General features: G+C 40.8%; 1 protein-coding gene across 1 annotated transcript; it reads right to left on the bottom strand.

The window, feature by feature from the left end:
* Positions 1-26544, bottom strand: MEP1A (meprin A subunit alpha). The gene is made up of 14 exons (XM_042236872.2): positions 26466-26544; positions 26356-26380; positions 26217-26267; positions 25156-25196; positions 23753-23828; positions 20763-20880; positions 17750-17925; positions 11965-12186; positions 11336-11485; positions 7436-7651; positions 5183-5656; positions 3554-3727; positions 2146-2443; positions 1-796 (listed from the first exon to the last, which is right to left on the bottom strand). The coding sequence occupies exons 1-14, from the start codon at positions 26532-26534 to the stop codon at positions 640-642; spliced, it is 2247 nt and encodes a 748-aa protein (XP_042092806.1). The 5' UTR covers positions 26535-26544; the 3' UTR covers positions 1-639.
* Between the last annotated feature and the right edge of the window lie 619 nt (positions 26545-27163).

Genomic DNA, 27163 nt, shown 5'->3' with positions numbered 1-27163 from the left:
TTTTGAAGGTACTGACAAAATAGTTGTTGAATTTATTAAAGACTTTCCCCTCAAATCAGAGGAGGAAAGCAAATGCTGTTGCTTGGAGAAGCCTTTATTTAAAATTCTTTAACACACAAGATCCTCAAAGAATGATAACACTATTGTGTCCGATGGAAAAACAGGTATTTGAGAATTGGATTCTGATACAAAAAGAAGTGTGCATTTCATTGTCCATGTCTTACCTGCAGTCGAAAGCAGAGAGTTTCTATAGCTTAGTTATTCATTCAGATATTGGTCCATTCATTTGCTTTTGTTAAGTGATCCCCCGTGCTGGGCCAGGCAGGCTCCCAGGCTAACATGGTAAAGGAGGGTCTGCCCACATGGAGCTTACCGTCTTTGAGAAAGACAGTCTGTTAAAGAAATAATTTACAATCAAGTGATATGAGTGCTGTCACAGGACACCCTGGGTACATTGGGAGCATGGAGCAGGGTAACAGAACCATGTGGGGGCAGGGCTATAGAAAACAGAAGGGTCACACAGGAGGCTGGAGGCAAAACGAGGCTGAAGAAAACAGCCCCAAACTACACTGAGCAGCGGAAGCAAAGGGAGGGCCCAAGGGCAGGGGCATTTCTGCTTCTGGCTGACGTCCTTGGGCATCACTGCCTTGACGTTTGGTAAAGGATGGAGGTGATGGTGAAGGTCAAGAAGATCACGCTGGCCACGCCTCCGATCAGCAGGCCCAGGACGCTGCTGTGCACCTGTATGGCCTGACATCGCTCCCCCGTGTAGAAGAAGGCCTGACCTGAGACGCACCTGGGGAGACAGGACAGAGGGGAGGGTGGGAACCACATAAGCCCCCAGGGCTTCCTGACCCAGAGACCGACTCAGCAACAACAGCTTTGTTAAGAGCATTTGCATTCGCTAACCCCCATTTCTTGGCTTTGCTAATTGGAATTTGGTTACCGAAGATGTTGGCTCTAAGTACTGGGAATTCTGTAGTATTGTATCAATGTATCTGCACATTTGGAATTCTCTCAAAATAAAACTTTAACAAAGAAGAAACAAAGTGGAGATCAAAAAATGCTGAGAAGGGAACTTCCTGCTAATCCAGTGGTTAGGATTCTGCACTTTCACTGCAGAAAGGGTTCTGCATTGGGTTGGATCCCTGGTCAGAGAACTAAGATCCCACATGTCACAGAGTGTGGCCAAGAAAAAAATTTAGTAATTAAAGAAAATTTCCTTTACTATTAAAAAAAAAGGGAAAAATAATATAAAAATCCATGATGAATAAAAAAAGTCAAAGTTTAAAGAAAAAAAAGAGGTGAGAAGAAATGTTAATATTTTGAACCAATCAGACCAGCTCCCACATCTGCTACTATTGTGTCAAATGAAAGTGATGCTTCTGTCATCCCATACATCCTTTTATGAAATATTTTATACAAGCAACAAGCATCATCAAAAGAACTAGTAAATGTAACTAAGTACAGACAGTCCGACCGGGATGCAGGTCCCAGCTCCAACATTTACAGACAAATTACTTATGTCTCTAAGTTTCAAATTGCTTATGCCCTACTTATGTCTCTAAGTTTCAAATTTCGTGTGCCATAAAGGAAGGGCCTTTATGTCACAGGGTGGCTGTGAGGAATAATTCAGATCATGAATACATACTGCTTGGGGAAGCACACGACATACAGTAAGCAGCCCCCAAATATCAGATATTTTTATTACTATCATTGAAAACATAACTATGATTATGGGACGAACTAGTGGACAGTAGAAATAATCATAATTAATAACTCATAATAATATCTATAGTCAGGGAAGATTTAAGCTTGGTCCTGAGTCTCACCGTGATGGAGCATGGAAGCTAAAAGCTCTGGGTCACTTTCAGGACCAAGCAGGAGAGTTCAAAATTCCAACAACATTCAAGCTGTTGTTGACGATGCCCCAGAGGAGATTCAGGACTCTTCTGCTCTGGCAGGACCCTTGCTCTGCCCGTCAATTCGGGGCACAGCCTCGAAGTCAAGAGCAGCCACAGTTGACCACCTGATGCTACGGATGCCTGACCTGAGACTGTGCCTTCTAGCAGGGTAAGAAGACATGGGGCTCCTCTCTGCCACCCCTCACCTGTGCCCCCCCATCACCTCGACCACAGAGCCTACCTGCAGCTCACCATGCCCTTCACGTTCACGCAGATGCCCTCGTTTTGACAAGGGTTCGGGTCACACGGGTCTCTGAAGTACTGTGGCCAGTTGTGGTCCTCCAAGGGGCCCGTGTTGTCCACTGACCGCTTCTGTCGGCGGCTCTGCCCCTGGTCCAGGCTGCTCGGGAGGGCTGTCTCTAAGGGGGCCTTTCTCGAATCTTCTGAGGTCTGCTGCTCCTGGCCATGGAGAACAAGGCCTTGGGGGCGCAGCCTGCTGTTTTGAACTTGAACTTCAGTCTGGTTAAGATGGGTGATATCTTGAGGAAATAGACAAAGAGACATGAGGGCAACAATGCACTTCCGCTCCCGGAGAAAGTCCCTGGGCCGCGTCCACCTCTCTTGGACCTCACCTTTAGTGACACAGGAAAGTGGCTTTGAATCCAGTAGATTTTTTTCATGTCAGCTATTTATTTTTTTTATTGATGTATATAGCTGACAGATATTATATTAGTTTTAAGGTGTTCGGCATAGTAATTTGACATTTTTATAGATTACACTCCCCATAGGTGAAGGTGAAGTCGCTCAGTCGTGTCCGACTCTTTGCGACCCTGTGGACTGTAACCTACTAGGCTTCTCGGTCCATGGGATTCTCCAGGCAAGAATACTGGAGTGGATTGCCATTTCCTTCTCCAGGGGATCTTCCCAACCGAGGGATCGAACCCGGGTCTCCCGTATTGGAGGCAGACGCTTTAACCTCTGGGCCACCAGGGAAGCCCTAAGGTTATTATAAATATTGACTATATGCCCTATGTTGTACATTACGCCCTTGTAATTTATTTCATACATAGGAGTTTGTACCTCTTAATCCCCTCCCCCTAATTTGTCCCTTCCTCTACTACTCTGGTTCTCTATATCTGTGAGTTTATTATATTTGTTCATTTCTTTTGTTTTTCAGATTTCACATATAAGTGAAAACATAGAATATTTGGCTTTCTCTGTCTGACTGATTTCATTAAGCATAATACTCTCCAAGTCCATCCATGTTGTCACACATGGCAAGACTTCATTCTTTTTATGCTGTGTTTATTTTTTAAAGGAGTCAAATCATGGTTTTATTTATTCTGACTTAAAAAAAGAAGCATAATGTGAGCATGGATAGACTGATTGAGACTACACGGAAGTCAGTCTGAAAACTGTCACATTTGATTAATTATGCAAAAAGATGGCACTAAAATTGTAGTTTCTTCCAAGGACAGTTAAAATCAAGATAGAAGTCTTTGAAAAAAATGAGTAAAACGTTGTTCCCTTAGAGCACATCTATTTTTTAACCTAGTTGCCCCCCAGAATATCCCCACCTTTCATGAGCTGCTTAATCAGTAGAACACCCAGAACATAGGATTACATATTCAGGAAAGCCAGCAAAATACCTTCAAAGTCCACAAACATTATCAGGTCATCATTTTTAAGGAAGCTTCTCCTTTTCAGCATTTGGTGGGAGATGACAGCACTCCAACCCCAGTCAATGCTTCTGAAACAGTCACAGCTGTTGTCATAGGACCCCACGACCGAGGGCCTGTCCCAGATGATGGAGCCATTTATAGCTGCATAGTTACAGATAACAGAAAGTCACATCATCGCTTTAGCTTTCACTTTCCATTTGTCTTTGATGAGTATAGAGAGTTTTGCTGGATTTTTTAAATTAAAATATAATTGACTTACAATGGTGTGTTAATTTCTACTGTATAGCAAAGTGAGTCAGTTATACATGTATGTATATAAACATTTTTTAAACATTCTTTTCTATTATGGTTTATCATAGGATACTGAATATAGTTCTCTGTACTATACAGTAGAACCTTGTTTATCCATAAGGGCTTTGTTAATCAAAAAAAAATGTGTTGGAAAAAAATCAGGTTATTTACTTTTTCCAGGAGAATTAAAACTGAGAATTGGGAGAGGGAGGAGCAGAGAACCACTGCTCTGAAGGGTCATGGCCCACTCCTGAGTGACTTCCTCAATGAAGGGGAAGAGACAGCTATATCATCTTCCTTTCAAGGCTTACATCTCTTCTTTTGAAAAAAATAATAACTTGCCAGTTCCTTTGTTATGCAAATTTGCTTCCTAGACATACTGGCAATCAGTAGTAATTTAGGAGTCAGTGCATCAGTTTAGCACAGAGCCTCACAAACTCTGAGTATTTAATAAATGACTAGCAGGATCTGTCTTCTTGGACTGAGCTCGGTGAAGCAGAATCTGCCTGATTTGCTTGTATTCTAAGGAATTGGCACAGAATTTGGCACATTGCAGATCCTGTCTAGATGCGCGATGGATGAATTTATGAACACGAGAGAAGATGACATTGAAAATTTTAATTTACCTAGAAAAACGAAGTTGTTACTAAAGGGGAAAAGGAGTAGGGGGGATAAATTGGGAGTTTGGGATCCGCAGCTACAAACTACTGTATATAAAATAGATAAATAGCAAAGTCCTACCGGATGACACATGGAACTAAATTCAACAGCCTGTAATAAACCATCAGAGCAAAGACTATGAAAAAGAATATATATGTATGAGTGAATCACTCTGCTATACACCAGAAACTAACACAACATTGTAAATAAACTGTGCATCAATTAAAGAAAAAAGAAAAATTTAACTTAATGCTCCAACATGATGATATTTTTAAAGTTTATTTTAAATTGGAGGATAATTGCTTTATAATGTAAATTGCTTTACAATGTCGTGTTGGTTTCCGCTGTACAACGTGAATCAGCCATAAATATACATATATCCCCTCTCTCCCAATCCCCAAACCCAGCCCTCCAGGCCATCACAGAGCTCCTGGCTGAGCTCCCTGTGTTATGCAGCAGCTTCCCACTAGCTGTCTATTTCAGGCATGGTAGTCTTAGCAGCAGCAGCAGCAGCAGCAGCAGCAGTGGATATACCAATATGTGCCCAAGAGGGAAGTGTGAGAAGAAAGTTAATTTCTCCTACACAGATGGGAACCGGATCGGTTGGCCTTTCCAGGTGGAGGAGCAGTTCTTCCAACCGCCTACCTGTAGACGTCTGGGTCTTGGAGGTAGTAAACACCATGCTGGAGGACATTCTCTTCCTGACATCGGCTTCTTGATCGAGTATTGTCATGATCACCTGTCTGTTCTCCACTGGCCACTCGAGGACAGCATCGTTCTCTCCACTGCACAGGTGAAAGGTGAGTCCCAAGTACCCAGAGCTCCCAGAGCTCGTTCTGCCCTGAGGGTACAAGCTCAACCCCAGACCGTAGCCCTCTGAATTATAGAATCGAGGGCTCTGGAGTTTGTCCCCTTTCACCGTGTTCTGCAGGACCTGGGAGAAATTCCGGACTGTCCAAACCCCCGTGGGGCATGGGGTTTCCGTCAGAGTGATGTCATCCAAGTAAATTCCCCCACTCGAGTTCTGGGGGTCACCTTTTGTGCCCTGGAAAAGGTAGCGAAACTTCTTTTCCTCTCTGAATGTCACATGGGCAATTTTCCAATTGTGGTCAAAATCTCCTGAGGATAGAGAATAAAATTGGTGACAACTGTGGCCAACATTTTTGGAGCAGTCTTTTGAGCCTGGTACTGTGGCAAGCGCTTTACATGAATGATCTCATGTAATCTTCACAAATGAACACAGGAGAGATCTGCTATAAACTTGTTAAGGAATGTTTCCAAAGTCATATATCTGATATGGGAAAACAGTTAAACAAGAAAGAAAGCAAAAAAGGACCCACTCTGATTTATCATGAAAATCTTAATCATGAATTTGTTTTCTATTATTATTTCATCCTGCAGGTTCTTTCCCCTGGTACAAATGCACCATATCCCTTAATATTAGCACTGCATGCTCCAAACATTTGATAAGACAAAAGTCAAAAGATGGCAATTTCACATGTCCGTATTTACAATCCTTATAACACAGCAAATTCTCGCCTCTTAAAGGGCACCTACCTGTCATCCCTCCATTTAATAAAGATGCTCTGTAAATTTCAGCCAGAAAAGTGAACTCCTCAAAACCATTATTTGTAGCATTTTCTACTCACAGAGTGGCCTGAGTAGAGACAATCTGGGCCCCTGTTCTTCTGAGTAGTCTTTTACAAAGGAAGCCTCCTCCCTTCAAGAGCAGCAGCTTATGGGGACTTTTCTGGTGGTCCAGAGGTTAAAACTCCATGCTTCCACTACAGAGGGCATGGGTTCAATCCCTGGTTGGAGAACTAAGATCCCTCATACGCGGAGGCATGGCCAAAATATTAAAAAATATATATATAAAACCAACATTGACTGGCTTTGGGGACTTCCCTGGCAGTCCAACAGTTAAGATTCCACTCTTCTAATAAAGGAGGCATGAGTTTGATCGCTTGTCAGAGAAATAAGATCCCACAAGTTCCATGGCACAGCCAAAAAAAATGTTTTTTTAAGAAAGAGCAGCCACTTCTTCTGGAAGTACAGAGAATGCTTCCTTTACCTGGATTCCTCATTTAAATTGAGAAATTCTTTGCTGAATGAAAAAAATAGAAAAACACATTTTCCCCTCTCTGTTTATGAATGAACCACCACCACAATAAAAGGAATGTAAGTACTTAGCTTTTATAATCCTGGATCCTGATTTTCAGTCAGATTGCTCTCACATCCCCCTAACTACCTTGGCATTTTATTAATATGATTTTCGTGATCTTTTCATAGAAATACACAAAATATCACTTAGGAATATATAAATGATTTTTAATGAAGTTAATGTATATGAATGGCTTACTTTCCACCAAATTCATGAGTAGGTTTCGAGGTACTTCAGTGTATTAAATAATGGTATCCTTCACTTTGCTGAAACAGATGCAGAAACAGTTGTGGTCCACTATCTAACCACGTTCTTTCCCCCAGCATCAATTCCTGCTTGCTTTAACCTTCCGGTCTCCACCCTTGAATCACCAGTTTTCTCTGTCCTGGCTTTCTCCAAAGTTCCAGAGAAAACTGGATTTTTACATTCCAATTGTTTCCTTTCTTCTTTCCCTGATTGGCCTCTTACAATAGTATAGTTCAACCTCACCTGAAACCGCAGCTTTTGAATGGTTAAAGCATCCATTGAGTGGTTAAAGCATGCCAGGCATTATGCATTTGGGAGACAAGAAGGGAGGCCAAGGAAAAGGAGGAGGAGACAGAGGAGAGGAAGACGGGGAGGATGTGGAGGAATGGAGACAGGCAGGAGGGTGGAAAGGGCGGGGGAGGGGAAGGAGGGCAAAGAGCACAGTCCTGGGTGCGAAGCCCAATCAGTCCCCGCAGGACGCCTCCAGGTACCTTGAAAGGTCTTCACCTTGACCAGCTTGCGCACGTTGCCAGTACTGTCATCCCTCCTGATCCAGACGACCAGTCTGTCTGAAGGGCTGCCTGACATTCTATAGAAAAACTGCAGGCATTGCTGCTTCCTCTTTGGGTAAAGAATCCGAGACTCCAACATGGCCGCCTCCTCCGCTGCCCCGAAGCTGGTGTTCAAGTACATGAAGTAGCCGGCGCCTATGGACAGAGGACCCCAAAGTCCCATCTCTGCCCATCCACACCCCCGGCTTCCCTCAGCCCGGGTAAGGTGACAACGGTGAGCCCCGGCCCTCATCCAGGCAACAAAGGCTGGAGCTCTTTGGGGAAACTGGAAAGGTTGTTTGTCAGCAAATACTTTGTCTCCATAGACAGAACTGCTGGTCGAAGCCGTAGCACTCCACTGTCTCTTTTTGATCACCTTTGTTCCCAAAGCTAGGGAATGTACACCTTTGACTTAAGGAAATACAGGGTTTAAGCAAAGTTTGATGGAATTTAGTGTCTATGAGATGAATTCCATCTTCTTCATTACATTTGTTGTTAAAGATTCATCCCAAGAAAAAGAGCAGGCCTCCTAGTTATGTCAAAAACTGTGGGATTCCAAGTTTTAAGGGTTGGATTTTACATATTCACAATGATAAGGATTCAGTTTCAACCTTTTCTAGCCTAATAACTGGGTATAGATCAGTAGTAAAGAATCACCTTTCCTATGTTGAAAGAAGAGGCATTCAAGGCATGTTAGGGACCAATTGAAGGTTTCTCCTGAATGGAAAGAAAGCCTTGGAAGGACACTTAAAATAGGAGGTAAAGGGTCTATATTTGTGCCAGAGGTTGGGTTCGCCCAACTCAGGTATCTCAAAATTCTCTCCCTTCAAACAGGCAAGTGGCTAAACACATACATCACTTGGAAAACCAGCTCACTTCTTCAAAGTCAAGGGCAATGAACAATTTTCACATATAAAGAAGTCATTTAAACTTACTCCAGTAGTCATGTATGGATGTGAGAGTTGGACTATAAAGAAAGCTGAGTGCCAAAGAACTGATGCTTTTGTTGATATTTTATGGCTTATTTTGCAATAGTTTTCTGAATTAGAATTGATGCTTTTGAACTGTGGCCTTGGAGAAGACTCTTGAGAGTCCTTGGACTGCAAGGAGATCCAACCAGTCCATCCTAAAGGAAATCAGTCCTGAATATTCATTGGAAGGACTGATGCTGAAGCTGAAACTCCAATACTTTGGCCACCTGATGCGAAGAACTGACTCACTGGAAAAGGCCCTGATGCTGGGAAAGATTGAAGGCAGGAGAAGGGAACAACAGAGGGTGAGATGATTGGATGGCATCAGCGACTCAATGGACATGAGTGTGAGTAAGCTCCGGGAATTGGTGATGGACAGGGAAGCCTGGTGTGCTGCAGTCCATGGGGTCACAAAGAGTCAGACATGACTGAGCTACTGAACTGAACTGAACTGAACTGAATACTCAACCTCTTACCAAATGCTCCGCTCAAAACATTTCACCAAGTAAAAAGGAAGTGAACATCTGGTACAGTTCTGCGTTCTGTGACACTATAAATCCCTGCTTCATCCTGCCTCATACATGGGGCACATGCCTTCCTCATTGACTGCAAGCAATGATGTTTAAAGAAGCTTTCCACAAAGCTGAAAAATACAGTAATGGCTTTACTATTTCATCAGGGAAAATTATATTTTCCTGTATGTTCTTCTCAATACTTGATCTTACAAGCCTGAGACTTATGTGTTGTGAATTGCCGAGGGCTTGGGTTAAGGTAAACAAGAGCTCACAGGTCTAAGAAGGTGTCTAGGTGGTCCTTGATCAGGAATTCCACCAGATAAAGTCAGAAGTGTGAAGTGCAAATTCAGATCGGGGAGTTAGGAGACCTGAATTCTTGCCCTGATGCTGCCACTGACTGGGTGTGCACTCATCTTTCTGGGAAGCGGGAAGTGGGAAGTGGCTTCTATCCTTCAAGCTCTTTGGGTCTATGCATCTACCCAAATAATGCAGTGCTCTCTAGCAGAGGAAACCTGGTCCCATTAAGTGCCTCCTGTGGAAGAAGCACAGTGGCTGATCAAGTTAACCTGATAGTTTTTCAAGATCATTCTTCTGGGTCGTGGTCCATTCCTTTCCTACTAAAGTGCTAGAATAGTCAGTCAGCAGATTCTTCTCACACAGAGATCACGTTTCTGTTTAGCTGGAACTTGCACGTTAACCTAGTAGCAAGCCTACAGGAGAGATTAGATTAGAGGCTACAATGGGGATTGAGAGAGAACTTCAGTTATAAACCACCCTTTGGACACTGGAGATTATACATTTAATAATCTGATATGTGACAGAGACTTTCACCCTCTATCAAGGTGGGAGGAAGAGGGGCCATGGTTTACAACCTCTGACAGTCCCCCTGGTGGCCTGGTGTCTTGGTGATAAGCTGGGTTCCTTCTGTGAAGGAACTCTAACCAACAGTCACACAGGTATGGACTAAGGGACTTGATAACAGCCCAATCTTTAAAGGGCAATTATAATCTGTTACCCCACCTGCTTGCAAATAGGGTTGACATGATTTCAATACCAAGCACATAATAAAAGGGTCTTAAGATAGAAATTTAAAGATAAATAGAACCTCCAGAGGAAAGGGAAAGATGGGAGGAAAAAGTAATAGGGAGTGGAGCGGCTGGACTGCCCTTTAAGGCTCTGTATGCTTTAGCTCCTTCCATGCTCACAATGAAGTATCAATAGCTTGATGGCTTGTTATTGTTATTTAGTCGCTCAGTTGTGTCCAACTCTTTGTGACCCCCATGGACCCCAGGCTCCTCTGTCCATGGGATTCTCCAGGCAAGAATACTGGAGTGGGTTGCCACTTCCTTCTCCAAGCTTGATGGCTTACAAAAGCCAAAAGGCTTAACAGCAGCAACAGAAACAACTTCTTGTGGTCACAATTAGCCAGATGGAGCCAGATTTTAAACCCAGGTCTCCCCTGATTTTATGGCTTTTTTTTCACTGCACAAATCATGTGTAGGAACTATCTGAAGTTATGCTATTCATTATGGTGGCTACCAAACATGCATGCTGATCAATCATCTGAACTGTGGTCAGTCCAAAGTGAAATGTGCTTTAAGGAAAAAACACCACCAGAATTTCAAATACTCACTATAAAAAAGGGTGAAGTACCTCATTAACAGCTTTCATATTGATTACACATTGAAATGCTAAGATTTTGGATATATTGGATTAAATAAAATATATTATTGAAGAGACTCTTTTGTTGCTTTTTTTATGTGACTGTTAGAAAATTTTACATTACATATGTGGTTCGCATTGTAGTTCTGTTGGAGGGCACTGCTCTAGAGACATTACCCTAATTTACAAACTTTCATCCTTTTTTTTTAATTAAATTTTTTTTATTGAAGTATAGTTGATTTACAGTGTCATAATAGTTTTAAGTATGCAGAACAATGATTCAGTTTTATATATATAAACTGAATTTAGTGATTCAGTTTTATGTATATATATATGTATATTATATATATGTATATACTACAACTCTCCCTTATAAGTTATTACAAAATAATGAGTATAGTACCCTGCACTACACACTATTGTATATAAAATAGACAATCTGTAAGTACAAAGTTGTATCTTATCAACCATCTATCTGTATCAGTTTTGTTATTGCTTATCTTTCTTTTGCATGTCCAGAACCTGGATGCTTTCTATTGAGTTAATAATAAAGATATGAGAAATGTTTTTTGTCCTCATTTAGAGTGTCAGGTTTGATAACAAACATTCCTACTGAAGCAAAACCTGCGGCTGCCGTTACCCCTTGAATCTGGTGGGCCACCTCAGCGTAGCTTCTCGCTGCCTTTACTGACCTGTGCATTGTCCCGCCAAGGTGTGATCCGCTTGTCCAGGCTGAGTATTGTCCTCATGGACCCAGTCAGTGTCATCTCTGGTACCCTGAATCATCCCACAGATGTTTGCTTTCTCAAAATCACAATGGTCCAAAAAGGTATGAGTTGTGGCTGCAAATGATATTTTTGTCACCTGGTTAAACACTTGAGGCATACAAAAAGAATGTGTCTCAGAAGACTAGTGAAGCCACTTTGGACGACTCCTCTCTGAGGATTAGATGACTCTAGGAGCCACTAAGCCCGACAAAGAATTCTGCAAGATGCAAAATACTTTCAAGCCTGTAACTATCTTGAGCTTTACGTGATGATGCATCCTTCAGAAGGAAGCCAAAGAAGAAGGACAATTCCAGCTCCTTTCATTGGTCCAATACTCTCATTTCATAAAACGCAACTACATAATTGATTTTCGTAACCATTCTGTCAGGTAGGTGTTGTATTTTTTTCTAAGGAGAGAGAAACTAAGTTTATGTAGTCTGTGCATTTCCCTTAATGAAATGGACAGGAAATCACAAAATTAACACAAAGGAAAATGTACAGAAAACCTATAAGGTCAATGGGGGTACCCAGTCTTCAGACTCAGAGGTACTCACTGCAGTTGTACATTCGATTCAGCCTCTCCAAATCAATGGCACTGAAATCCATACGCTGCCCAATGATGGAGTTAAACTCAGGGATCTTGGCCGTGATGGTAGGGACACTATCATTCTTGTTAAATGAGAGAGGCCGGTAGTGCATCAGAGACTCGTAATCATAGGGTGTGTTGAGGTCTGTGATGAAGTTGTCATCATAGGTATTAAAGTTGTGCTGGTAACCTGTCAGGAAGGGAGTCCATAGGTCCTGAGTAGTCATGCCATTTCTCTATCCTACCCTTTGACTAGATACTCAAGCAGAGACCAAAAAGGGGAGGGGCAGAATAAAATTTCTTTAAGTATATATAAACATTTAACATATTTTATAATTATATAATATATATGCAGAAGGCAATGGCACCCCACTCCAGTACTCTTGCCTGGAAAATCCCATGGGCAGAGGAGCCTGGTAGGCTGCAGTCCATGGGGAGCCTGGTGGGCTGCCGTCTATGGGGTTGCACAGAGTCGGACACGACTGAAGCGACTTAGCAGCAGCAGCAGCATAATATATGTAATTATTATGTATTTATTAATATTTACTAATAATATTGCAATGTACTGTTGTTATTTAGCCACTAAGTCACGTCTGACTCTTTGCAACCCATGGACTATAGCCCACCAGGCTCTTCTGTCCATGGGATTTCCAGGCAAGACTACTGAGGTGGGTAGCTATTTCCTTCTCCAGGGAATATTCCCAACACAGGGATCAAACCCACATCGTCTACACTAGCAGATGGATTATTTACCAGTGAACCACCAGGGAAGCCCTATTATAATGTATTAGAATGCTGTATAATAGTATATAAAGTTATTATAATGAATATTAAAGTACATGTTATATTAGTAACAAATCTACACATAGAATTGATGCTTTTAAACTGTGGTGTTGGAGAAGATTCTTGAGAGTCCCTTGGACTGAAAGGAGATCCATCCTAAAGGAGATAAGTCCTGAGTGTTCATTGGAAGGACTGATGTTGAAGCTGAAGCTCCAATACTTTCGCCACCTGATTCAAAGAACTGACTCATTTGAAAAGACCCTGATGCTGGGAAAGATTGAAGGCAGGAGGAGAAGGGGAAGACAGAGGATGAGATGGTTGGATGGCATCACCGACTCAAAGGACATGAATTTGAGTAAACTTCAGGAGCTGGTGATGGACAGGGAGGCCTGGTGTGCTGCAGTCCATGGGGTTGAAAAGACGTGGACACGACTAAATGACTGAAATGACTGATAAACACATATATAATAGTATATAATATAAAATGTATGTTGTTAAATGTATATTTAAATCAAAGTTTCATTTTTATTCATACAAATGTGTGTGTATGCATAAGACTTTAAGAAAGAGAAGATAAGCTATCAAAGTGGAGGCAGATATTCCTTATGGCATAAAAAAAGAATTTTTGAATTCAGAAAAATATTCAGGATTGATTCATCTCACTAACAGCCTAGTACCTCATCCACCAAGAGTTATACCTGGACAACTCTCCAACAAGTTAGGAAAAAGAAACCTGAGGGGCAAAGGGAAAGTTTAGCAGCTAACAAGAACATCACATCCGATAAATCAAGGCTCACATTCTCCTTTTCCATAAAATTCCCCATGATGAAAAAAATAAAATAGGAAGAAAACAGACTTTCCTTTCAAAATAGAAAAGGAAAATATTTTTGATGAGATGAGGCCAAGGAAGAGAATATGCACTGTAAAGTGAAACGTCGAAATGAGACACCACTCAGATGTCCTTTTAATTCAGCAGCCACTAGTAACTTACTGTTGTGGCTGTAGGAATGGGAAGTTTACAGATTTTTCATTTTCTCCTTAGGGAGTGACAGGAAAACTGAATGAGAATGCTCAACTCTCCCAATCACAACTTTCCACTTTCATCTCCCTCTCCCTTTTTAGCTTCCCATCCAACTGTATTTAATAATTAGAAGAAAATGTGATCACCTTTCAAAGAAATCAATGCAGGCACACTCAAGATTGGAGCACTCTGGCAGGTGGTCTCCAGATACTTTCGGAAAAGTCCGTGAACCCCTCTGATCCAAAACTTGTTTAACTATAAAACGAGAATACTGATGTTTCATCCTTCCAATTCACAAGGGTTTTGTGGGGACTTAACCCAAGAGGGATCAAAGGTAGGACTGACTGCAAGAAATAAATGACCCAAATAGGGAAGGAAGAAAGTCATTCCTTCTAGAGCACTTGGTCCTTTGATGGTAGTTAAGAGGGTAACATGATGAAAAGTATCAGAGTGGTATGAGGACTGAGGACTAAGTTCTGGGATCTCCTGGTGACTCTCAGCAGCATCTTAGGCAAGGTATTTTCAATTCACCAGCTGCTTTCCTTAACTTTCAATATAATCATTGGATTAGAAGAGATGACTTTATTCTTTATTATTCAAGGAGACTTATCAGAATGCTTTACCCAATAAATGTTTTAATACATTTTAAAATTTAATTCAACACAGTTTTGTCATGCCTACTATTTACTGGGAGCTGTGCTAGGTGGGTGGTGGCCCCTGGAAGTGACTAGGACAGGCATGGTCCTGCCTTCAAGGAATTCGTAACCGAGGGCTTGAAGAGGAAGTGACCTTGTAAAGCAGAGATCATAGGCAAGCCTTTTATGTAAAAGGTCAGGTAGAAAATACTTTTGGCTTTGCAAGCTGTATGGTGTCTGTCACAACTACTAAACTCTACTGATACAGCTGAAAACCAACCATAGGTAATACATAAACAAGTGGGAGTGGCTGTGTTTCCATAAAGCTTTATTTACAAAAGCAGATATGACCCACAGGCTGTAGTTCTGTAATTTGCAGATCCCTGCTAAACCTCAGAAGTGTTCTCCTTGATGGAAAAAAACAGATTCAGGAAACACAATTCTGACTTCAGAAACAGAGATGGATTTGGAGAGAGAATTGTATCGCCAATAGAGTCTCTAAGGTAAAGTAAGGTAAGGTGAAGTTGCTAAGTCATGTCCAACTCTTTGCAACCCCACAGACTGTAGCTTACCAGGCTCCTCTGTCCATAGGATTCTCCAGGCAAGAGTACTGGAGTGGGTTGCCATTTCCTTCTCCAGAGATCTTCTTGACCCAGGGATCGAACCCAGGTCTCCTACATTGTAGGCAGACGCTTTACCCTCTGAGCCACCAGGGAAGTCTCTTCTTAGGTTAAATAATGAGACTGCCATCAACTGGAGACAAGATGCAGCAAAAGTCATAAATTACCCTGAGTAATAATACTGCCATTGCTTATGATCTTAACTGGACTGAATGTCTCGCTTGAGAACATTTCTCCAGTGATGGTAGGCAGTTTAGGTATAAGGAGTTACACCTGATGAAAACATAGACCAGAGATGAGCAAACACGGTGAGTCATCCACGCTCAACCCAGAGCTGAGCACATCTGCAAATTCTCCTGGCAAACGTGCAGAATCCCTCAAGAAAGGGGATTTCCTATAGCCTTTGTTGTTGTCGTTTACTCACTAAGTCTTGTCTGACTTTTGCGACCCCATGGATTGTAGCCCATCAGGTGCTTCTATCCATTGGATTTTCTAGGCAAGAATACTGGAGTGGGTTGCCATTTCCTACTCTAGGGGATCTTCCCAACCCAGGGATGAAACCAGTGTCTCCTGCATCACAGGCAGTTTCTTTATATAAAGGAAGATCTATAAAGTTTCTTTTGTATAAAGGAAAATCCTTTATATAGCCTGCATGCACGCTAAATCACTTCAGCTGTGTCTGACTCTTTGCAACCCTGTGGACTATAGCCTGCCAGGCTCCTCTGTCCATGGGATTCTCCAGGCAAGAATACTGGAGTGGGTTGCCATGCCCTCCTCCCAGGGATCTTCCCATCCAGGGATCAAATCCACGACTCCTGCATTGCAGGTGGATTCTTTACCACTGAGCCACCAGGGAAGCCCTCATTTAGCCTAAAACCATCTTAAAAGCTCTGAGCATCATGTTCTTCAAGACCTGAAAATGCACATATTTTCTGCTTCCTCATGTCCTTTTCAGCAGAGTTTAGTATACAGAGGAGAAAGTGAGAAATTCAGGCCTCTAGCAAACACAGACAAAGTCTAAAAACCCCCTGAGCCTCATATTCTGAGATTTGGTTCTTTGACTTTTGACCTGCCCTCTTCTATCCCCTCTACTCCTTTGACTTTTGACCTGCCCTCTTCTGTCCCCTCTACTCTGGGTCTGGGTTCAGACCCAGATATAAAGCAATTAGGCCTGGAGACAAGCACATGTTCTTGATCTATTATTTCATACCTGGTAATGGATTAGGGTTTTTGGTTAAGTTTTTATTGACACTGTTATAATATTGCTTCTTTTTTATGTTTCGGTTTTTTGGCCACAGGCGTGTGGGATCTCAGCTCCCTAACCAGGGGTCAGACCCTCACTCCCTGTATTGGAAGGTGAAGTTTCAACCCCTGGACCGCCAGGGAAGTCCTTGGATTAGGATTTTACAAACCGCATGCTTTCTCCTCCTCCCACCAGCACTCCACATTCATAAAATATCAGAATAGGAGGTGTCGAGAGGGACACGTACTGTAAACCCCATAGGCACTTTTGATAGAATTAGCCATCTGTACGCCCTCCTCCTGTGAGAACCAGTGATGCGGCTTCCTCCCAAGGAGCTACTTCTGGCAGAAGTCTTTTGGGGATTCACATTTTATTTTAAAGTATGGCCGGTACTTCCAAGTTCATAAAACTATTAGAGATGCACTACCATCTATGAAGTCATATGTGAACCTGAGATCTAAATGAAACAGATAATTACAAGGCCATGATTTGCTTCATGAAAACCATGAGTGGTCATTGCTAAGGCATTTCCAATCCATTAAGGTTTCATTAAGCTATCACTGCCAAAAATAATGCTTTTCCACCTCCTGGACTAATTTCTATTTAAAAACTAGGTGTTTTCAGAAACGTGGCATGGAATTTTCCCCCACCCATTGGGCAACTCTTTGATAATAATATTTTCATGTACTCAAAAGCATTCAGCTTAGTTGTCTCAAACAAAGAAGGTAGGTAGTGTTGAAGGGAATTCAACAAAACTAAAAAACATCAGAATTGTTAGGATAACTGCAAAATAATATGTGAAATAAAACTGTGTTATCCTTTACAAAGTATGGGCTGGGGGCAAAAAAAAAAAAAAGAGTCACTTAGGAAGGAGAAAGAAAAGATTTATATGTTTTGGTTAATCAAAACTCCAAACTATTAGCTACAGTCAACAAAATTGGAAGTATAATTTCAACTAAAAGAGCTTTTTTTTTTTCTAATGTAGTTGTTGTTCTGTTTTTAAACATCTATCGTTGATTTGGTAGAGCACAAAAGTCCTCAAGTGTCTCAAGGTTATTATACAGTTTCTACTTTCCTAAAGTTACATGAGATTTCACATCCAGAAAAAAGGACCCTCACATCCTCAAGGATCTAGCTCATCTTACACACTAAGACAGGAAGTAGAATTTTAGATAGTTTCAACAATAACACTGAAGCAAAACAAAAGCATCTGATTAACTTTTCAACCCCATATTGAGATGAACACCATTCCTCATTTCCTGAGACCCTTATCTGGGATCAATTATGATCAGATCAACTCAGCCCAGAGGAGAGGTCATAGTCTGAGTTCCTCCTGGAGAAACTGAAGCTCCTGTTCACACATAGGTTTGGCCTGGTCATCCCAGGGTTGATCCCAGCAAGTGATAAACATAATAGCAAATCCCACCCAACCACCTTGGGTTCATACACACCTGGAAGTATTTCATCCCACCAGATATTCACATAATCATCTCTGTCCGTCCTTGACTGCTCATGGTAAAACCCCAGAGCATGCAAAATCTCATGTTCGACAATGGCCTTGTAGTCACATCCCTGACCAATGGAGAGGTTCTGCCCCACGTGTCGGTCACCAACCTCAGACCAGCACCTTTAGAAAGGAGAGAAATTTTCTTTTATTTAGAAAATTTTCAAGTGGCTGTAATTCCTCAGTTTCCAGAATACAAATTTGAAGGTTAGGTTTGATTTTAAGAAGAAGTTATTATTAGCCTTTTCATAAGCTCATGGTTCAACCTGCGTGACTGGTTAAAAAAGCAACATTTCCTGGAGGGATTATTATGTAGGCTTTACAAGTGACAGACCGTTATAAAGGTGGTATCTACTTAGAAGCAAATCAAACCTAATAATGCATCAGGTAAAAAGAAGGAAAAAAATGGCTATTTTCTTCACCTTCACAAACCCATGGGGCATTCCAAAAAATAACGCTATTGCTTTTATACCACAAAGTTGTCTCTGAGTGGTGGCTGTGGTTGATTTATACTTTCTCCTTTACATTTTAATGACTTTTCAAATTTCCGGTAATGAGAAGGTATATGTTTTATGATTATGAAAAAGACCCTTATTAAAAATGCAAGTTCATCAAGTTCATATCTTGGGATTTTTCCCAATCTGCAGCATTATGACAGCACACAGCAGGTTGCCTAACTTATGTCTAAAAGGCTCTAGGCAAGAAGGACCCATAAATTCCCTCAGAAAATAGTGGACTCAGGAACTGCTGTCAGAGACTCTAAATTCCTCGTATGCAGGCTCTTTCCCTCTTTTTCCCAATTATTTTTGTTTTTGCTCAGAAACCTGATTTTCCATCTCTATTAGCAAACCAGGAGCCGTACACAAATTGTCTCCTTGCCCCCTTTGAGTTGAGGAACAAGGCTCTATACACTGATCAGAGCTCAACAGAATGAGAGATTTACCAATTATTTTAAATGCTACCAATGAAGGGTGAGTTCCTTGGTGACAATCACATTAAATTACCTGCTATTGCTTTCCCCAAATTGCTAACATCATATATGTTCAAATGCTAATAGACTTGAATTCTACTCAAAAACGAATCTTAGTTATTTTCTAACAGCTTTATTAAGGTGTAATTTACATACCATAAAATCCACCAATTTTAAGGGTACAATTTAACGATCTTTAGTAAATGTATTGAGCTATCCAAATATCACCATGTTCGCCTTGCCTCTCAGATAGTTTGCAATTCTTACCAAGTCAGAATTTACTCTGCAAAATATCCACAATCCAGAGGAAGCATATATTATTTATCATTTTTAGCATCCCTCCCTCAAAGAAAAGTATAAGTCGTAAAATACCATAGCATTACCATTCTGAAATTTTGACCTTATCTTTCTGGAAGAGCCCCGTTAACCTCCAGCTTCAGAGCATCAGTATCTCCAAGGGTTTGGGGTGCTTTGGGCCAGTTATTCTTTGGAACTTCTTCCTCCCTTTTCCTCTCCCTCTAACTTAAATGTAAGAGACATCCCAATCACAGGCAATAAGAGTCCCTAGATTGATGTTTTGTTTTTTCTACGAAAGAATTTTATTTTCAAAAAACTTTATAATTTACTATCTGTTTATCTTTTATTGAAATATAATGTCTTTATAATGTTAGTTTCTGCTGTACAACACCACGAATCAGCTATATATATGTATATCTCCTCCCCCTTGGACCTCCCTCTCACCCTTCCCCCATTCCACCCATCTCGGCCACCACAGAGCACGGAGCTGAGCTTCCTGTGTTATACAGGATTTCACCTCTCTTCCCACTCTCCATTTGTTCTGCCTTCTTCTCTGCCTCTCCAGTCTTCTCCCTTCTGCATCTCTCTGACGCTCAGCGCTGCTCCCCCTGACCCTTCGATTCCGGCTGCGTTAGAGACCCTGCGTCTGCACTCACCCTAGCATATTACAGCTTTTCACTTGTTATTACCCCCACGGCCCCTCCTGCCAAGTGCGTACCTTGTGAGGTCTAAGACTCTTTCCTTTAGAAACTAAAATGAACGCTAACTTCCTTCTTTACCTTTGTTAGTCATCCATGGGGATAAACAAAATCCCCACCTTCACAACTAGACAACCAAATCCAGGCAACACCTAGAGGCTGTGATGGGAACTGCAATATGAAGAGAAACCTCCAGGTAGGTCTTTTTGTTTTAAGTTTGTATTGGCCTATAGCTGCTTTACAATGTTCTGTTAGTTTCTGCTGAACAGCAAAGTGAATTGGCTATATGTATACATATATCCCCTCTTTTTTTTTTGGATTTCCTTCCGATTTAGGTCACCGCAGAGTACTGAGTTTCCTGTGCTCGACAGTAGGTTCTCATTAGTTACGTGTTTTATGCATAGTATCAATAGTGTGTATATGCCAATCCCAATCGTCCCACTCATCCCATCCTCTTTTCCCCTCCTTGGTATCCCATGTTTGTTCTCTACGCCTGAGGTACATATATATAATGAAATATTACTCCACCATTAAAAAGAATGAAATTGTGCCGTTTGCAGAGGTGTAGATGGGCCTAGAGACTTTCATACATAGTGAAGTAAATCAGAAAGAGAAAAGCAAATATATAATATCACTTACATTGATAGAACTTTTCAGAAAAGTCTAGCCAACGGAGTACTAATAATCGAAAACAGTACCATCAAGAGAATGCAGCTTTGATAAACTTGATTTTTTTTTTTAAAGGTTGTAATTTAAAACATGACCTCAACCCAGAAAAGGACTGAGATGAGTCTCCCTGGTTCCTAGAGGTATCCAAACAATGCATTCTTTATAGAGCACAATAAAAATGTGATGCCACTTAAAAAAATTCACAGTGAAATATTTGATTTTGCTTTTAGTTTCTTTCCAATTTCTTTGTTTAGTCTTTGAAAGGGATGTGTCGCTTTTTATAAATCAGAGGATGGATTTCACACTCTGTAACATTTCATACTCACCCACTAAACTCCTGAAAGATGATGTATGAGCTCTCGCCTTCATAGGGCTTGAAATCCACGCAGGACTTGAGGCGGAACATTTCAAAGGCATAGAGAATGGCTCCTTTGGCATTCAGTGCTGTAGAAAACAATAAAACTATCAATGAGCCTTAGCTAGATCTTGGATAATATATATAACTTAGAAACATAGAAACTCATGCTGCTGTATCAAATCCACTGAAGTCCATGATAAATTTTTTGATAGTAAATGTAGCCCTTGGAAACGAAAACTGACAAACCATTTGTGTATATAAACACACTAAATGTTAAATACATAATGTGTGTGTGTATATATATATATTTATCTACAAAATAACAATACACTTATGGTATGTGTGGCTGAACAAAATCATAAAATAATTTCCCCACTTTCTCCCTTTCGTTTTCCCTCATTTAAGCAAAAATTCTGAGTGCATTGCCTCAAGAGACCAATATGGTCGAGCAGAATTGACATCACTTCTGTCTTCCGGAAAAACAGATAAATTACCTTGGAGAGAAGCAGTGAGAGTGGGGTTCCTTCCCCCAATCTAAAGAGACTCTCCCTCTTGCTGGAGAAAGACAGCTGAGAGAGGTTTGAGGGTTCTGAAATCATAAGAAGTTAAGTGTAATATTTATGCAGCTTCCCTGTAGGATCCCCATGAGATGACAAGGCTAGACAGGGAGTTCTGCAGACAGCCTTAGAAAAGATTTCTGTAACCCAAGTTTGGAACCAAAGCAGCAAAAACCTATGTACCTGAGTCAGCAAGAACAGTAGATGCCTGTTAGTAACCTTTGTGGATTGATGACCAAAGATCAAATGTCACTCCTCTTGCTTAACCTGCACGTGTGCCTGCCTTGGTATTGTGTAAGACAAGGACGAGGTGGAGGAGAAAGATACACCAGAGGAAAGGAGACTGTTTCTTGCTTTGTGTGTGTGTGGATTTTAACCCCATCAACTCGTTGGTTGTAGGTCTCTAAGTTAAAAATTAAGCTAAGTTCTATAAAATTAAATTGTATTCTTGCATACTTGATTTTTGGGGATTCTCCCAAAGAGTTTATCATTTTTGGCACTTTACCATGTACTTATCTCACATTTTTCTGGTCTTTATTTAAGGAACTCTTGAGTTGGAGACTCTACACTCAGATGTCATAAAATCATATTAAGGTCATTAAAGGAAGTCACTGGAATAATTAGTAAATAAATTATAGAAACATCACAGAACAACAGCAAGAGCATGCATTAAACCTGTTTGAAGGTTTTCATGAACTTTTATGTATTCTCATGGAGTAACATCTTTAAATTGAAGATATGTACCCCAGACAGCTTGGTTGCCACAAAATATAAGAAAAAAGTTTGATTATAATTAAAGTCATGCTGTCTATAAGACTGTGTTTCTTTTGTTATCTTCAACCCAAATGGTGGAAACACTGAGAGTGGTGGATTTAAAAATCCCATCTCATCTGTTTGCAGGGTAGGAATACAGATGCAGACGTAGAGAGTGGCCATGTGGCCTCAGTGAGGGGAGGGAAGGGTTGGACAGATTGGGAGATTAGGACTGACATACACTCACTACCATGTGTAAAATAGATAGCTAGTGAGGGCCAATGGCGTAGCACAGGGAGCTCAGCTAGGTGCTCTGTGATGACCTGGAAGGGTGGGATTGGGAGGGGAGGAGGAAGGGAAGTTCAGGAGGGAGGAGATATATGTATTCACACAGCAGATTCACTTTGCTGTACGGCAGAAATTCACACAACATTGTAAAGCAATCATACTCCAATGAAGAACATAACTGAGAACAATAGCACTTGTTTCTATGTAGCTCTTCTCCAGAAAAGGCGCTGGAAGCAACACTGGCAAAAGTGATGGAAAATCTTGAAACACAATCTGCGTCTCCTGAGAGCCGGAGCAGCCCAGCAGCTCATCAAGACTGAGCAACGCTGTCCCAGCTTCCCCTCTGCTCTGGAGTCTTCCCATCCGCAGAGGATGGGCCTCCCAGACAGGCAGCGCGTCATCGTGGCTGTTGAGCCGTCAGTCAGCTGCTTGAGGTCAGCCAGTGTCCACACATGGCTTCTAATATTTATTTTATTTCCACCAACTATTATTTCCAACAATGAGCAAAATCTAACTTATTTTTCTTGAGATAGAGAAGAACAGAAAATTTTAATACCAAGGAACGAGAATGATGAACATATGAAATAAAGCCTTTTCTATTTCTCAAAAGTGTGACATGTTTGTTTTGCAACAGAAAGGGAAGAAATCAATATGCTGAAACTGGTATCCTGGTACTATATTTAGAGTCACTTAAATAGGTGTTGGAGAAGACTCCTGACAGTCCCTTGGACTGCAAGGAGATCCAACCAGTCCATTCTGAAGGAGATCAGCCCTGGGATTTCTTTGGAAGGAATGATGCTAAAGCTGAAACTCCAGTACTTTGGCCACTTCATGCGAAGAGTTGACTCATTGGAAAAGACTCTGATGCTGGGAGGGATTGGGGGCAGGAGGAGAAGGGGACGACAGAGGATGAGATGGCTGGATGGCATCACTGACTCGATGGGTGCGAGTCTGAGTGAACTCCAGGAGTTGGTGATGGACAGGGAGGCCTGGCGTGCTGCGATTCATGGGGTCGGGAGGAGTCGGACACGACTGAGCGACTGAACTGAACTGAAACAAACTCTTATCTCAGGTGCACATTTTCATTGCTATGATGTCAAATCGTATTTCATTTCTGTTCTTTGTGTTGCTCTCTTGGTCTAATTAACATGTTAGTGTGTTCTGCATTTTAAAAGTACTATTTGATATTCTGTATCTTAGACTGGTTAAGCAGCATGGGTTTCCATAATCAAAGAATCCTCAGAGCTTAGAGACTCCCTTAGATGCTGGCAGTTACTCAACTTTGAAGCTGATGACCAGGAAGAGAGGGGAGAGAGAAGAGTTCAACTCAAGGCTTCTAATGAAGAACAAGTAGTGTTACCCAGATTGTCAGCCAAGATGTAAGGAATGGGGAACTTCCACCTGGTGCTTGGATCTCTCAGGCCATTTCTGGAATTCTGCAGAAACAAAAGGCAAAGCTGACTGGACAGCTGGTCTCCTTGGCTTCCTTTCCCCTTCTGTAAACTCCCATATCACAAACAATCTGTCACACTATTCAAATAGTCAAGTTGTCTTCAAATTATAAAAACAATAAATATTCATTACAGACAATATAGAAATTTCCAGATAAATTTTTAAGACCAAATTAAGGATGCGTGTTCCTTGAAAGAAAAGCTATGACTAACCTACACAGCATATTAAAAGCAGAGATATTACTTTGCTGATAAAGATCCATATAGTCAAAATTATGTTTTTCCAGTAGTTATGTATGGATGTGAGAGTTGGACCATAAAAAGACTGAGCACCAAAGAACTGATTCTTCCTAACCGTGGTGGTTGGAGAAGGCAATGGCAACCGACTCCAGTACTCTTGCCTGGAAAATCCCATGGACCGAGGAGCCTGGAAGGCTGTGGTCCTTGGGGTCGCTGAGGGTCAGACACGACTGAGCGACTTCACTTTCACTTCTCACTTTCATGCATTGGAGAAGGAAATGGCAACCCACTCCAGTGTTCTTGCTTGGAGAATCCCAGGGATGGCGCAGCCTGGTGGGCTGCTGTTTATGGGGTTGCACAAGAGTTGGACACGACTGAAGCAACTTAGCAGTAGCAGTAACCGTGGTGGTGAGGATTCTTGAGAGTCCCTTGGACTGCAAGTGGGTCAAACCAGTCAGTCCTAAAGAAAACCAACCCTGAATGGTCATTGGAAGGACTGATGCTAAAGCTGAAGCGCCAATACTTTGGTCACCTGAAGAAGAGCCTACTCATTGGAAAAGACCCTGATGCAGGGAAAGATTGAAGGCAAGAGAAGAAGGGGACGACAGAGGATGAGATGGTTGGATGGCATCACCAACTCAATGGACATGAGTTTGAGCACACTCTGGGAGCTGGTGACGGACAGGGAAGATTGGGGTGCTGCAGTCCATGGGACTGCAAAGAGTCAGATGTGACTCAGTGATTGAACAACAATGAAAGAGACCTACATTTCCTCAAAACTGAAATAGTCACTTTCAGTATGGCGGTGGATTTCCTTCTCTCTCATTCTTCGTTTCTTAGGAAAATTGGGTGGACAAGGAATTTAATAATTATAGACTCTTTTTTCTGGTCGCTAATGATTTCATCTTTTTTTAACCAGCAACCAAAGCGGAAGTCTTTGTCCATACAAATTATGGCTGAGATTCTTTCATCTTCATAATGGTCATCTCAGGGCTGGACACAGAGCAGAGGCTCACTGTCCTGTCACAGCCAGTCCTGTGGGAATGTTCTGGTGTCCCTAGAAGGTACTCACCTGCAGGAGGATGTCCCCTTGAAAGAGGTCCAATCCTGCAGCTAGATGTGGATTTAAAAAGAGAAAGATTTGAACAAGAATTGCTAAAATGCATCTCTTATAAAATGAGTCCTTTCTATCGTTGTCTTTAGTTGTTGATCTTTATGTGGTTAAACTCTTTTTAAAACAATACAAAAATCCATTTTAATTGAACAAATGTAAAAGCTAATAAATATCATATATCGTCATATCCACTGTTGCCATTTTTTTGGAACAAGAAAACTTGGAGGGTATTCTGCTTAGTAAAGTAAGTCAGACAGAGAAAGACAAGTATTCTATGTTATCACTTACATGTGAAATCTAAAAAATAAAACAAACTAGTGAATAATAAAACACAAACATAGAGACACCGAGAACAAACTGTTTACCAGTGAAGATTGAAAAGGAGGTTAGGAAGGGCAAGAGAAAGGTAGGGGATAAAGAAGTACAAACTACTGTTTATAAAATAAATGTCACAAAGATACAGTGTACAGCACAGGAAATATATCCAATATCTTATAGTAACTATGAATGGAATATTATCTATAAAAATATTTGATCACTATGTTGTACATCTGAAAGGAATGTAATAGTGTAAATCAACTATACGTCAATGAAAAAAAGAAATCTTGTCCAAGAATCTTGAAAAGTGAGAGGTGAATTAGAAGGAAACTTTTTGGTCATCGGTATCAAAACTCTTGCACTCGAGGGATCGAAATGGGACTTCTGAGATAGGAAGTGAGGTACTAGGTGATCATTTCAAAATGAAGACTGGAAAAATGATTTTTTTATAAACAAAAATTTTGTTATATATTTCTAGAGCCACTGAATACTCACTAGTTCTAGAAAGTTCAGTCTAACCATTATTCTCTTTTCATGTTTCCATTTTTCAGAAATGCTGAAAATTCTAATGAAGCACCAATGAATAGTTCTCTCCTAAAGTTACTCAATATCATACTCTGAAAGTTAAGAGATTTTCAGCAATTCTATTGCAGGGTTTTAAATTATTTAAAGATATTAATAATGGCAGAAATTACACCCACCTAAGTTGATTTCTGAAATATCCTTCTGTTCGTCAAATTCTCCATCATATACTGTTAAAAGTGGGGAGAAAATTGTTATCAGTCTTGCTGAGCAAAGAAAAGTTCAGAAAACTCTCTATGTATTTCAATTAGTTCTTACCACTTCCTTTAGAAAGATGGTTAATCTGAAAGAAATAAATATACAGAAAAAGGATAACATATACTAGAATTAATATTTCTAAATACCCTGAAGAGCAGAACTCTACTTACCGATACAGCTGCTATGCGGGCAAAAAACAAGATGAAAGAAAGAATGCAAGCCAATCTCGTCCAAATCATTGTTGCAAGTGAACAGATTTTAGCAAAGACACCTTGTGATAAGCAAAGACACCTTGGACCTTGCTCTGGCTGTCTTATTAGAAACTTTGACCCTTACATATGTTCTGTAGCATTGAAGTCACAAGAGAAACTATCTTTGCTGCTTTGAGGACAGATACAAAGTTTCACAGAAAAGCTCAAGTTCCAGAAACTAGAGAAGTTTGAAAAAGTCAATACTGAGATGAGCACATAAAAATAAGTAACATTCCTACATACCAGCAATAACCATTCATATACATAGCATAATATAACAGGTAAAAGATCCATTTCATAATAGGAATAAAAGCTATCTATAAAATGATAACAAATTACTTAAATAAAAATGAATTAGAGTTGCATGTAAATATAAAGTAATTATTGAAGAACATAAAGAGCTGTGTATACACACACATATATATTTATTTACTATATGAAATATTCATGGACAGGAAGACTCAGTATAATAAAGATGGCCATTCGTTTGATATTAGTCTATAAACAATGTTATTTCAATAAAAATCTTTTTAAAAATATTTAATTGAAGCATAGTTGATTTACAATGTGGTATCTGTTTTGGGTGTACAGCACAGTGATTCAGTTTTATATATATA

Source organism: Ovis aries, chromosome 20 (assembly GCF_016772045.2).
Source record: "Ovis aries strain OAR_USU_Benz2616 breed Rambouillet chromosome 20, ARS-UI_Ramb_v3.0, whole genome shotgun sequence".
Lineage (NCBI taxonomy): Eukaryota > Metazoa > Chordata > Mammalia > Artiodactyla > Bovidae > Ovis > Ovis aries.
Note: the sequence above shows the minus strand (reverse complement) of the source record. Positions and strands in the feature narration are given on the sequence as shown.

Bases quoted from the DNA above. Each gene is read 5' to 3' on its own strand.
- MEP1A (XM_042236872.2), bottom strand. From the start codon at position 26,534: ATGATTTGGACGAGATTGGCTTGCATTCTTTCTTTCATCTTGTTTTTT. The intron at 26,268-26,355 runs GTAAGAACTAAT...CACTTTTAACAG, and splicing joins CCATCTTTCTAAAGGAAGTG to TATATGATGGAGAATTTGAC. The intron at 5,657-7,435 runs GTACCTGGAGGC...CTCTATCCTCAG, and splicing joins CAAGGTGAAGACCTTTCAAG to GAGATTTTGACCACAATTGG.